Source organism: Ammospiza nelsoni, chromosome Z (genome assembly GCF_027579445.1).
Source record: "Ammospiza nelsoni isolate bAmmNel1 chromosome Z, bAmmNel1.pri, whole genome shotgun sequence".
NCBI classification, from domain to species: Eukaryota; Metazoa; Chordata; class Aves; order Passeriformes; family Passerellidae; genus Ammospiza; species Ammospiza nelsoni.
The window spans coordinates 5654076-5666877 of NC_080669.1; the positions used below are offsets into that span (position 1 = coordinate 5654076).

At 47.7% G+C, this 12802-nt stretch overlaps 1 protein-coding gene across 1 annotated transcript in view; it reads right to left on the reverse strand.

Annotated features, from left to right (window-relative positions):
- Nucleotides 1-3714: 3714 nt before the first annotated feature.
- The window catches only part of LOC132086411 (serine/threonine-protein kinase PAK 2-like), a 31140-nt gene continuing 22052 nt past the window's right edge, over nucleotides 3715-12802 (reverse strand). The window contains exons 6-11 of the mRNA XM_059492066.1: nucleotides 9056-9168; nucleotides 8286-8403; nucleotides 7110-7209; nucleotides 6648-6844; nucleotides 5200-5328; nucleotides 3715-3828 (exon numbers count right to left, since the gene is read on the reverse strand). Coding sequence (XP_059348049.1) covers nucleotides 3715-3828; nucleotides 5200-5328; nucleotides 6648-6844; nucleotides 7110-7209; nucleotides 8286-8403; nucleotides 9056-9168 — 771 coding nt within the window. The remainder of the gene's footprint in view (nucleotides 3829-5199; nucleotides 5329-6647; nucleotides 6845-7109; nucleotides 7210-8285; nucleotides 8404-9055; nucleotides 9169-12802) is intronic.

A 12802-nucleotide genomic window follows, 5' to 3' on the forward strand; every position in this document is an offset into this window, starting at 1 on the left:
GATAACAGCTTGTATGTTGATGTGGCTGTGGGGATTTATATGTTTGCACTCCCCTTGTTTGAGGCAATGAGCGCAATGTCACCTGTGCATAGCCAACACCACAGTTTAAGATTATATGCCTTGAAGGTGCAATGCTTTATTTGTAATCAAAGGGGAAATGTATCTAAACTTATTAGGATAAGCAGTTCCTTTGCAAATAGACTGATCTAGAAACTTTGTCATTTTTAAGGAGTAAACTCCCAAGGTTATAAGGAAAATGCACATATGCTTTTCATCGCCATATAGAATTTTCTTGGACACGATTTCATTTTTTTGAAACTGGACTTGTACACCTGCAAATACATATGAAGGGTCTTGTTAAATTTATTTCAAAGGTATTTCAGACAGCAGGAGTAGCAGTAACATCTTTCATTTCAACAATGCTTGTTGGTTTCTTTTATACTTAACTCCTAGGCTATTCATTTCCTTAAAATGGGATTTAATTTATACAGAGATATGTTATTGTTTTAGTCTACAACTGTTACTCAGAACTGAGTTTTACAAAATGAATGCTCATAGAAGTGCTGATTTGACAATCTTAAGTACTGCAGCATTTTAAAGAGATAGGATATTGGGGTCTCTATTCCACATCTACTCCAATAGACGTGGAATAGAAACCACATTACCTGTGACTTCCTTTCTCAGTTAAAAAGAAAAAGAAGAGAGAAATAGCTGGGCTTTAGCTGTGTGTCTGGACATGAAGCCATGTGAGATTTTTGAATGGCTCCACACAAGTTTTTCAAGTTTTCTCTGTGTCTCTTAGTTCCCCAGCCCTTGGACCACCACTGTCTGGTTTTGTTGGTTTTGCATGGCTTAATTTTTGGAGAGGAGGAAAGAGGGCAGCCACCAAAGTGGAATTTCTCTGAGGAGCTGCTAAAAGCTTTCTCCACGCAGGCAAAACCAATTACTGACTGGCTCTGAAAATAGGCCCACTGCTGAACCAATCAGAAAAGCTGGTGACGCCTCTGGGACAACATATTTAAGAGAGGAAAAAAGGTGCAGGAAGCTCTTTCTGCCTTCCGAGGGAGGCTGCGGGAACAGCTGAGCCCCTTCCCAGTGGGGTTGGTGGCTCTTTCCCATCAGGGCCGCCGGGCCCTGCTGCCAGGACCCATCCCAGCACCGCCAGCAGCTGCGGCCAAAGCCGGGAGGTGGCCCTGGGGACAGGAGCAGGAATGGCCCCGCTGCCTGTGCCGGGAGCAGCCCCGGGACCGGTGCCAGGGGAGGCCCCACGGCCGAAACTGCGAGGGCCAGGGCAGCCACCTGCCACCACGCAGCCACCGCCACCTGGGCGCGGCCCGCGACATGCTTTGCCTGCCAGGCCACCAAGAGCCTGCTGCAGTGCAAACCAAAGGACAGAAACCTTCTTAGCAGGACCACTCTCTTTGTTCTCAAGGCTAAGACAACAATTTGCACGCATTAGTCACTGCACTGGGGGAATAGAGGGCTCAACAATGTCTGCTACAGCTAAAGGAATTCAGCATTTGTTACAATTCAACTTTTCTCAACACCTTCCTGCTCTGGGAATTGCTCACAAGCATTTCATCAGTGCACCTCACAAATGCTTTTGCTGACTGAAGCTGCTTTGCCTTTTTCCTTCAGAAATGAATGAAGGAAACACAAACTGCCTTCTGAAACCCTTCTGCTCCCTTCCAAATCAGTTCACTACCCAAGCACAAGCCACAGACTCATTCCTGATTCCCTCTGGGAGATAGGAGGTAATATTTTGCTGCAACCAAAAAGTTATTAGAAAAAAAAAAGAAAGCTGTTGGCGCTAGGTGGAGTTAATTATGCTTTGCATTTGTTCCAGTTAATTTAGTGGGTGTTCCTGTGAGCTGGAAAAGGGGAGGGCGTGAACACTAGACCAAAAGGGAAGTAGAAGTGGAGAGGGGACAGAAAATTAGGCTGTCAGGAGAGAACAGAAGTTCCCTAGTACCCAGCCAAAGGGAAAGGGGACGGGGATCGCGCAGGGCTGGGAAAAGCAATAAAAAGCAGTATTACCTTGGCGTGTGTATGTTCGGCTCTCAGGAGAGAGAGATACACAGCTGGCTCAGTTGAATCCTTACCAAGAAGGTTCTCTTTTGCTTAAATAACTTTTTCTCCATTAAATTGTATTTCTAACACCCCTCTCCCAGCAGCTCAGAGCTGCACTACACAGCGCTTGCTGTGTGCCAGAGAGCACAAAGCAGGCTGGCCTGGTGGGCCTGAATATTCCTGCAAAACACTCTGCATCTCACACCTTTGCTCTGGCTCAGTGCAGAACTGCAGGATTGCAGGCGCTTCCTCCCAGAGCTGCGTGAGGCGCTGGCTCCTGCAGATGTGCCCTGCCAAGCCGTCCCTGCCTCACGCTGGCCTCGCTTCCCCTGGCACAAGAGCCGGGCCTGAAGGAGGCTGCCCTGTGCTCCAGCCTGCCGAGCAGCCCGGCTCCCTGCCCCGGTGCCCAGAGTGCTGCACACACTGCTGACCTTTGCCAGGAGTTGCAGGGCAGCCGGCAGAAGAGGAGGAATCCTCAGGCAGCCCAGCGGCCCTCGCTGCCCTGGGCCTTTCTCTGCTCCTGGGCACACTCCAGACGGCCAATGCCTCCAGGCTGGGCTGTGCCCAGCACGGCTGCGCTTCCCCTTGGCAGCAGCCAGCTGCCACCTGGGCTCTGAGAGCGGAGGATTCGCCCGCTGCCAGGAACAGGCACCCAGGGCCCGGCTGCTGCCTCTTGCAGCTCCAAGGGCCTCCTTCCAGCCTGCCTCTGCCGGGGCTCAGCCTGCTCCGGCCTCTGCCGGCGCTCTGCTGGGGCTCCACCCTAGCCAAGGCCGGGCCCGCTCTCACCTCATGTTGTCATCTTATTTCAAAAGTTTCATACCTTCTCAGTGATTTCTCATGGCCATCTCCTCACACCACTGATTCCTTCTTTTCCACAGCAAAGCAACAAACTCAATCTCTCTCCTCACCCAACTAACCCACTCTTTTTTAGCACTCATCTTCTCATTGGACACACCTGTGGCCTATTAGGGACAGGCCTGTTCCTAATCTTTGGTGATTAGTACAGCTGCAGCTCCTCAGGGGTGAGATTGCCTTCTGCACTATTCTCTTATATTCTATCCCTCCACAACCTCACAGGTGCTGACATCTCTGCACCACAGGAGACCTTCCCGAGCACCCTCTTTGATCTTTCTGCTTTCTCACTTGAGCAAGGCTCTCCATCTGCCAAAGACATTGCACTTAGGGATACAAATCCAAGTGGCAGGAACTCAAATGCTCTTGAGTCACAGGTCAATGCCTTCATCTGCACAGGGGATTTGGGCTGCTCCATTCTTCCTTTGGTTTTTCCTGCAAATGCCATTGCTTTTTCTGCCTCAACTAGAAATACCACAGCTAGGCAAAAACCAGCCAGTGGGCTGTATTCCAAAGTCAATATGCTCTGGGTAGGATGAATGAAGAAGATCCTACCCCCCTTTTCAAAGCACACCAAAGAAGCCATAAGTGTGACTTAGCACCAGTAAAAAACAACTGGTAATTCAGAAGGAAATGTTGAGTTTTCTGAAGGGGTCAGAAGGAGGGGAATCTTCCAAATGAGTTGATATTTCAGAAACTTTATTTAATTAATCCTAATCTATAATCCTATTCTACAAAACTCTTCAACAATCCTACTCTAGAATCCTACTCTACAATCCTACTCAAAATTGGCTATGGAGATAACGTGTTGACACAATTGTTACGTTCTCGTCTCCTACTTCTCTTGATTGAGCTGATGAGTGGTGCCAAAATGGATGCTGGCTTGGCTGAAGTTACAAATGGATGCTGTCCACAGGAAAAAAATACAAAAACAAAACAATATACAACAATGAACCAATACTTTCCAAGCTCAGTGCTTCACAGCCTCAATCAGGATTCCTCTGGGTCCTAAAAAGACCCAGAAAGTAGAACAGTGGGACCATCTGCTCCCCAGTTGTCATGTGCAAGACTTTGCCATCACAGGCAAAGGAGGCCCAGAATCCCACTCATCTGTTTATTGTGATGTCTTCATCTCCCTGGGATTTTTGCCCTGCCAGTGCTCTAGAAATGGTGCTTTCTGTCCCTGGGGTTTCTTCCTTTCAGGAAACTCCAAGGACTCACATAGGTCCCTGCATTTGCAAGACAGGCACTGTGCTGATTTCCACAGGGACAGAAAGCAGTGTCTACCTTTCCATGCCCTGCCCCTCGTGTGCTGGATGGCACCTTCCTTCCCAGCAGGGCCAGCCCAGTGGCACTGGGCCCTGCAGTTCCCTCTCTGCCACACAACTTGGCACTAACCCTGGCACAGTTCCCGTCTGCTTGAGCGTGCCAGGCAGCAGATGGGGCTGGGACAAGTCCCTCCCAGCTGTCCCTGTTTGCGTGGCAGAAACCTCTAAGGGTGGGCTGGGGGGCACAAACCAGGGCCCCTCAGAGGCTCACAGTGAGCCCCCCACGACCCCTGCTGCCCACAGCCAAATCTCTGACTGCTCAGCTGGGACTGGCTTCCTTGGGTTCCTGCACCACCATTTCATGTCTCTGCACCCTGCATTGCTCTACTTCAGTTCTTTTGCGGTTAGATAAAATGAAACATCCCACCAAATTACAAAAGAGGGCGACAGAAACAGTCAGGAAACAGAGCACCTCTCCTCTCAGGAAATGCAGAGAGAGGTGGAGTTACTCAGTTTTGTGAAGAACAGGCCCCAGGGAGACTTTGTTGCCACTTTCCAAGACTTCAGAATGGCTTTGAAGAAAGTGGTGGATAGCTTTTTTACAAGGCCACTTAGAAGAGGATGTGGGTGAATTTTTTAAAAAACAAAGGACATCTAATCAGAGTAGGTCTAAACAAGAATTTGTTCACTCAGAGCATGGTGCCACCCTTGCACAGGTTGTCCCAAGAGCTTGTTGGTGCCCCGTCCATGGAACCATTCCAGGTTAGGTGGCAAAGGGCTCTGAGCAGCCTGATCTCTTTAAAGATGTCCCTGCTCATTGCAGGACACTTGGACCAGAGGAACTTTACAGGGCCCTGCCAGCCCAGCCCAGTCTAGGATTCCTCACCATTTTCAGTTGAAGAGCAGCAAGAGTGGAGGTGAGGAGGAAGGGGGCTCAGCCTTGGACTTGAGTGTTGGAGGAGCCCAACCCTCGGACCCCTGTTTCACCTGCAGCCCCTTCACATTTTACCTTCAGGAGCTCCTTGGCAGACCAGCGCTGCTGCTCATCTGTCTGCAGGCAGCAGCTTAGGAAGTCACACAGGCAAGACGAGAATCTGTTGGGCTGCTGCAGCTGTGGGGTCCCTATTATGGGTTTAACCTGGGAAGAAAGGAAACACGAGGCTCCACCTGCTGCTTTCACATCTCTAGGTGCTCTCCCAGATCCCTTTGTTTAACCTCTGTTCTTCAGTGGCAGTTCCTGCCCTGGCAGAGACCCAGAGATGACCTTCCTTTACCAACCAAAAACCCAAACCCCAATGCAACCACAGCTTTTCCACCATCCAGTAGATCTTGCCTTGTCAGCTGATTTCATTGACTGACCTAGTTAGTTGGAACTACATCAACAAAAGCATGTTTGCTTCTCCAAGGATTCATACCAGCTTGAGAGGCTTTTTGGAAGAGGGACTTTGCTATACTAACTAATTTCAAAGATTAGTACATGAAAGGCATCTCTGCAGTGCTTGTTGGTCCCTTAAAACAGCTGCCGTAGAAAAAAACTCATCAAGCTTTTTGTGCTGTTCTTGAAAACAATGGTAATTGGAAGAAAGAATCCATCAGTTAATCCCCAGGTTAGGAAACAAACATTTACAATCTCATCTTCCAACACAGACACATTAAGATGCATGCACAAATGTATTTGGATTAAAATGCCTGCTTGGGCACACAGGAGTCACCTGCAGTTCTGTCTCTCAGCAGTCTAAAAAATTTCAGCTTCCCATTTTTCAGCAAAAGAAAAATTGTTGTGGTCAGAAGAAGAAGAGGTTCCATCCCTATGGTCACCCGCTGCTCATTTGGCTACTCAAGTGAATGCATTTATGGTAGGCCCAGAAAATGCCAGGAAACACTGGGAGGTTTTGGCAGGCTCTCTGCATCACCAGACTCTGGCTTGGTGACGTGGAGAACATGCCTTGGGCTATGAGAGAAACACAGTCACTGAGCATTTCAGCAACACTGCACAAGAAGCAGAAGAGACTCTGTTGCCTTTACACCCTCATGCCCAGGTTTCAGGCATGTTTCCTAGTGAGAACATACTGCACAGTGGGCAAGGTTCCTCCCTAAAAACTTTAGAAACTTTGTTGGGTTTGGGTTTCCTTCCTTCATGTCTGGAAAGATAACAGCAGTTCTAATGTGCTTGTTTCCTGTTACTGGGGCCATCTTCACAGATAAAAGAACTGGAACCAAAGGGAAGTGTTGCCTGAGAATAGAGTTTCTTTGGAGTTTGTTTCATGTGGTAAGGCTTGTGTTCCCCCACTGATGCAACCAAAACTACAGCAGATGCTGATGTGTTGCAGGGACATTTTTAGGAGGGGACGTTGGTGGAAGTAGTTCCAGCAGATGGCAATGGGATTTTGTCCAATGGCACACAGGACACGGGGCAGGTGAGAAAGACAGTAGGATCAGTGAGTATTTGCTCCTTACTGAGGCAGGACTTCGATTCCAGTAAGGAGGTTCTTGATCTACCATTTCGATGCCCACGATTCCAAAAGACCATATGTCCACTTTGGGGCCATATGGTTGATGCGTCACCATTTCAGGCCCCAGCCACCAAGTTGTCCCGGCTACCGAGCACCGTCTGCTCTGCTCAGGTGTGAGCTGAGTAGAGAGGCCAAAATCAGCTGAGGATAAAACAAAATACGGGTTTTATTTGAATTCTGTGCAATTAGGAAAGCAAGCAAAAGAATTCCCCAGTAGAAGTTTGAAAATGTGCACTGCTTGTTCCTTCTCATACCTCTGTGCACATTGCAACCATGTCACCAGCTCATGGTTGACATGGTGTTCCTGTGCTGCCACCAGCACCATTTTTGGGGAGCTGGCTGTCACTCAAAGCAGCCCTACACCCCACATCCCTGGAATGCTGAACGTGACGAAGAATATACTAACCCAGCTTGACAGAACCGTTGCTTCTGAGAAGGATGTTGCTGCTCTTCACATCTCCGTGGATCACATGGTTTGAATGAAGAAAATGCAGTCCTTGCAGGCACTGAAAGAGAAAACAGAAAGAGGAAGGAAAAAATAAGTGATGGGATTTCATCACACAAGAAAGGAATCAAAGAATCTAAAAGATTCCCTTTCCACAGAGGAATGGGGAGTAATGGCAGAACACAGTGCCACTGAGAGGAAGAGCTTGCTGTTCCAACACTTGCAGAGCAGGACCTTTCTGAGGAAAGGCACGTCAGCTTTTGAAAGAGCAACAGCACCTGCTGTTGTAGACTGTCCCCTGCAAACCAGCCAGGATGACGGCTGCTGCAGTGCATGTGTTCAGAAGTAAAGAGCATTTGGGCTGCACTCTTGTCCTTTTTAGCTGAGGACTGAGAGAAACGAGTCTCTCTCTTTTTTCCTTTGCTCTTTGTTTCAAATCCTGCCACCAGCACCTTTGCTTTCACAGGCAAGAAATGTAGTGAAGACAGGCAAAAGTTTAGCGAGGCAAGATGGACAACAGCAAATACATGAGGCAGAGTGAGAGTACAACAGCAGGAGATAAGAGTACTGGCACTGAGTACAGTGAATGCAGGGGCACTGGCAGGCATTTCACTTGAAGTGCTTTTACTTGCCTATGGCATACCAGCAGCACAGAAACACAGCTTGGCACGTGAAACTATAGGTGGCCTTGGAGTCACAGTAAAAGATATGTATTGTATGTAAATATGTCTATGAAACCTGTTCTTCTAAGTAAAAGGGAAAAAATATAGTAGTATAGTAGGAATCTCTGTAAAATCTATGTACTGTATAAGTGGCCTTGCCCCAGTTCTAGTTATTCTAAATGAGCCACAGCTGTGAAGCCCGTAGTTGGGCAGTAGCTGTGGCTCGTGAAGGTTACTAAGCTAAAAGGGGGTGGGTTAAGAGCCCTGGAGCAGCCCTGATGAAGTCACAAGGAACTGCACTGCTAAGAAGAGCTGCATGTGAGAAAACTACTCAGAAGATACGGACTTTAGAAATAATATAACAACAATATGGGACTCTAGAAATATGAATACAACGTGAAACCTCTCCTGATCTGAGCCCCTGTTTCCCAGACAACCCTGCACAAGCCCTTGGAAACACAGATGGATTGCTGACCTCCCAACAGATGGCTGCCATGTGGTCTTCAGACAGGCAAGTCTTGCTGATGACGTCGCTCAGAGTGCCTCCGTCCATGTACTCCATAACTAGCCAGAGTTCCTCACCCAGAAGGTAGCTGAAAGAAGGAAACAAGGGTGTGGAGATAAATATGCATGGCTATGTTGATTTTTTACTTCTGGGTTTTTTGTTTCCAGGTTCCTTTGTGACTAGGACAGAATCAAAGGAATAGACGTTCCCTGTCAGCTCTGCATTGTTTGCAGTCTGTGCAGTCTGGAGGAGAAAGACACAGCTGTGAAAAGGGAGATGTCTTAGATGGACAGCAAGTGAAATGTGCAGTTTAGTAACAGCCCAGATAAAAATATGTCAGGCATAGTGTTTCTGGAAATAAGCACCTAGTCATTGCAATGGCAACGAGCGCTAACGATCTAAGGGAAATCCACTTCAGGATGGTTCATCAGCATTTAAGAAACTTTAAAAAATCTATCCCAAAAAAGTGTGGAGGCCATGTACTTCAAGGCTATTGACTTAGGAAGATACAGCTGATCCAGGTTTTGAATAATTTTGGAATAATTTTCAAACTAGGAGTGCCAGGGAAGACTCATGCTGACAAGATGCACTCTCTTCTCATCCATTGGAGATGAATAGAGAAATACGAATGAATCAAAATTAACAGCTCTACTTTCTGCCACTGACCAAAGTGGGTTTTTAACCTCTCATATTTGCTGTATGTAAATGCCTATTGATGGGATAAGACCAAGACCTCTCACCTGTCTAAATAATTCACAACACTGGGACTCCTGTATCTCTTCATAATCATGATTTCATTAACAGTTAGTTGCTTGCTCCTCAGTCCTTTTAGATTTATTTTCTTTATGGCCACCTAAAATGACATTGAAAATCAGTAACTTGAGAAGTGTGTGGCACGAGACCACAATGCAATGGAGAAGTGATTTTGCAATGACACAGCTGAGCTGTGCCAAACTGCCTTGTGATTAGGCACTGCAGTAATTAGGAACTGACATTCCAACAGCCCATTTCTCTGCTCCCTTGGGAGACAGCTACAGGACACCTGCAGCCACTGACGTTTTGCCTTGACCACTTGGTAACAGTGGTGTCTCAGCTATGACCCACAAACCTCTGACCACACTCTCTGCTGCTTTGTTTGGGATTCAGAAGAAGTAATCCATGCCTTAATACTCTGTGGATACATCTTGGGCTATGGGCAGGGCTTAGAGCTTTTAGGGACACCTTGCAGATCTCTCCCTACATGCAGTTCCCAAGTGCAGCACTGCAGGTGGCTAAGGAACTACCAGTAACTTTCAGATGGATTTGCTGGCAGCCAGAATCGAGAATTCAGTACTCTGAAGCTGTAGCCCCAAAGAGCAGTGAGGTGCTCTAAGGCATCGCCTTTGTTTTAGCAATGGAGAGCAAGTGAGCACGTCCTTCTCTGAAAGGAAGCGCTTCCCTCCACGCCTTCCTTCTGGCAGCTGAGGGGGACAAAAACTGGCCCAGATGTATTTTGCAGGCTGGCACCAGTCTGTGCTTCTTGTGCCTTTTCAGCACAGCTCTACCCAAAGCTCCAGCCACAGCTCACACCAGAGGGGAAAGCCCCTCAAGAGGTCTGAGGGCCTGTTGACATTTACCTCTCCTCCTGTGCCATTGTGGAGTGCTCTGACCACTTGTCCAAAAGTTCTAGAAACAAAACAGAAGGAGAGAAAGGAGAAGCTGTTTAGGTCCTAGAGTGAAAGTCAGCCCACACAGGAGATCTGTGCTGGCAGTGTCAAAAACCTGCAGGATGCAGGAGGGCTCTGCCAGAAGGCAAATGATGCATTTTCCTCTCAAGTGCAGGCACTGGGCCTGTTCCTGAAGCGCTGGAATTCAACTTCTAAAGGGAGTTTATTCTTTCCCCTTGGGTTTCACTTTCTAAACTGTGTGGTTCCTGTCCTGACCACAGAGTATTTCCTTCTGCAAACAAGGGGAAAGAAATGCTCCTGGCAACTCTTATCTCAAACAGCTTTGATAGGGAACAAGTTACTCTTTGAGGCAAGCAAGTTTCTTCTTTTTCCATTAGTGTGCCAGTATGATTTTGAGACACAGAAAAATGCTAAAGAAATTAACACAGAGGGTTCCCACATTTGAGAGACAAGGAGATCTCCCAGATCCTGTTCTTTGATGCAGGCAAGACTTTGTCAGCATAGAAATGTCTCTGACAGTGCCTTCTGAGCACACTCACAAATTCTGAGCAGCACTGAGAGATGTGATTATCTATCCCCAATGTGTGAACACGTTTGCAGCTGGCCTGACTTCATGCTGCATACACATTTCACCAAAAAAACACCTGGCCCATGACTGTGCAGGGGTGTCTGTAGTTGGACTCACCCGCTGCCAATACGTTCCTTTTCAGTGTATATCATCACAGGATTTTCCTGGTTCACCATTCTCCCTGAGAGAAACAAAATGCAAGATGCTGACTTTAAAGCAGAGATCCCAGCTTCCAGGAGATACAAAAGGCAGCCCCACTCTCTGGGGCTCCCCACCGTTTGTGCTCAGCTGGGTAACAACCACCACAACAGCAACAGGATGGGCAGCCCTGCAGTGCAGATGGCTGGCACAGAGACTGATTTTGTACAGTCCTTTGAGAAGTTCTCTTAACAGGAAACAAAAGCACAGGGACATGCATTTCCAGGAGAGAAGGACATCTTCTCTACCTTTCAGCTGTTTGCCAAAATAATGCCTTTCCGTTTGTAAAGCAGAGCAGCTCATGCTAGAACCAATCCCGATGGGGTTTCAGCATCAGGACCCTGACCTGTTCATGAGGAGGCTGAGCTCAAAGATGCCCCTCTCTCAGCTAAAGAAGGCTCCAGCCTCTGCAGTCAAAGCAACCCTCAGGGACAGGGTAGCTAGCACAACAAAGCCCAAGCATGAGCACTGACAGGCAGTGGGAAGAAGCCACAGCCAGTCTGAGCCCCGTATAACCTGTTGTCCCCATTCAGAACACAACAGGATGGGCTTTGACATCAGCCCCACCGAGGCGTGGATCAGTGCCCTTTTTGTCCCAACAGGTGATGGTAGACACAGAATCCACTGGGCTCTGCTCTCAGCCCCACCAGGTCTTATCTGAGAGCACAGCACTGGCAGCTGTTATGGGCAAGAGGCAGATTCATTGGGTTGTGCTGCAGAATCACAAAGGACTTGATGTGTTTTCCTAGAAACTGATCTGAGCAGGGCTTGGCCCAACAGGTAGGATCCTAACAGTCAGGGGAAAGAGTGGGAATTTGGTATGGGAAAGTGCCATGGATCTGAGGAATATACCATGGCTGGGCTGGAGGCTCTCTCCTGAGAAATGCCTGCAGTACAGTTTTATCTGATCACGCCACTTGGATGTGTCTCTTGGACACATCTTGATAAGCATAAAACTAGAAGATTAAATAAAGGTTGTTACAAAAGTATCTGGTTTCTTTGGGGGGGGGCACATGGAAAACACCTCTTGCTTTCTATTTGTCCTGTAACCTGATGTTCTTTCAAAGTAGGTCGTATTGACAAAAATATAGTATTCTCTTATTGACAAAAAATATAGCATTCTCATGAAAATAAACTGCAGGTGTAGTAGTGGTAACAGTAACAGTCATAAAAATGCCAGCAGTTAGACGTGACACAGAAGAGCTCTTTCAGGATGGAGATAAACCAACTCCACCAAAAAAACCCCACAAACCATCAACAAAAAAAAAAAAAAAAAAACCCAAAACACAACAAAAACCACACAAAAACCAAAACCAAAAATCCCCACAAAAAATAAACAGTACAAAAACATCCTCCCTGAAAAAAAAAAAATCCCCAATCAAAAAGACAAAACTCCAAAACCAGTCCATTTCTGTGAAGGTTTTCTGCTCTGATGACTGGTTGGAAGTCAGGACTCTAAGGAGAATTTAGGAAGCTGAAAATTCTATTCAGTTTGGCCACTAGCACACAGGACTTTCCTAGATCATTTGCTAGGTCACAGCATTCTGCTGATGCAAGAACAATCCCTGCTTCAGCCTTTAGCAGAGAGGGAAGCTCAGGCAAACCCAAGCCAGTCCAAGGTGCCCTCAGAGGCAGCAGGAACACCCAGAGCGCTCTCTCGCTGCCTCAGAGCACAGCACTGCTCAGGGGAGTCCTAAATGGCCCTGTGACACCAAACTCAGGAGGAGCATTTGGTACAGCTCTGCTGACACCTGCACACAATGCACTGTCCCTCAGACAAGAAACACACCAGACGTACCCAGCATCTCCAGGTACCTCTTCTCAGTCTCCTGTTTCGGAGAGATGAAGGAACTGCCCAAGCTTGAGGTCCCAGGTTTGATAGAAAGGCTTCTTCCAGGCAATGCTGCTGCGGCAGCAAGCTCAGAGCCCTTGATGTGCTGGACCTGGAGCACTTCTGGTGGGCACTGTTCCTGTGCCTCACTCCAAACAGGGGGCCCTTCATTGCCAGACATTTGCTGGAAGTCTTCGCCGGCTGCCTGGTCAGATGTCAACTC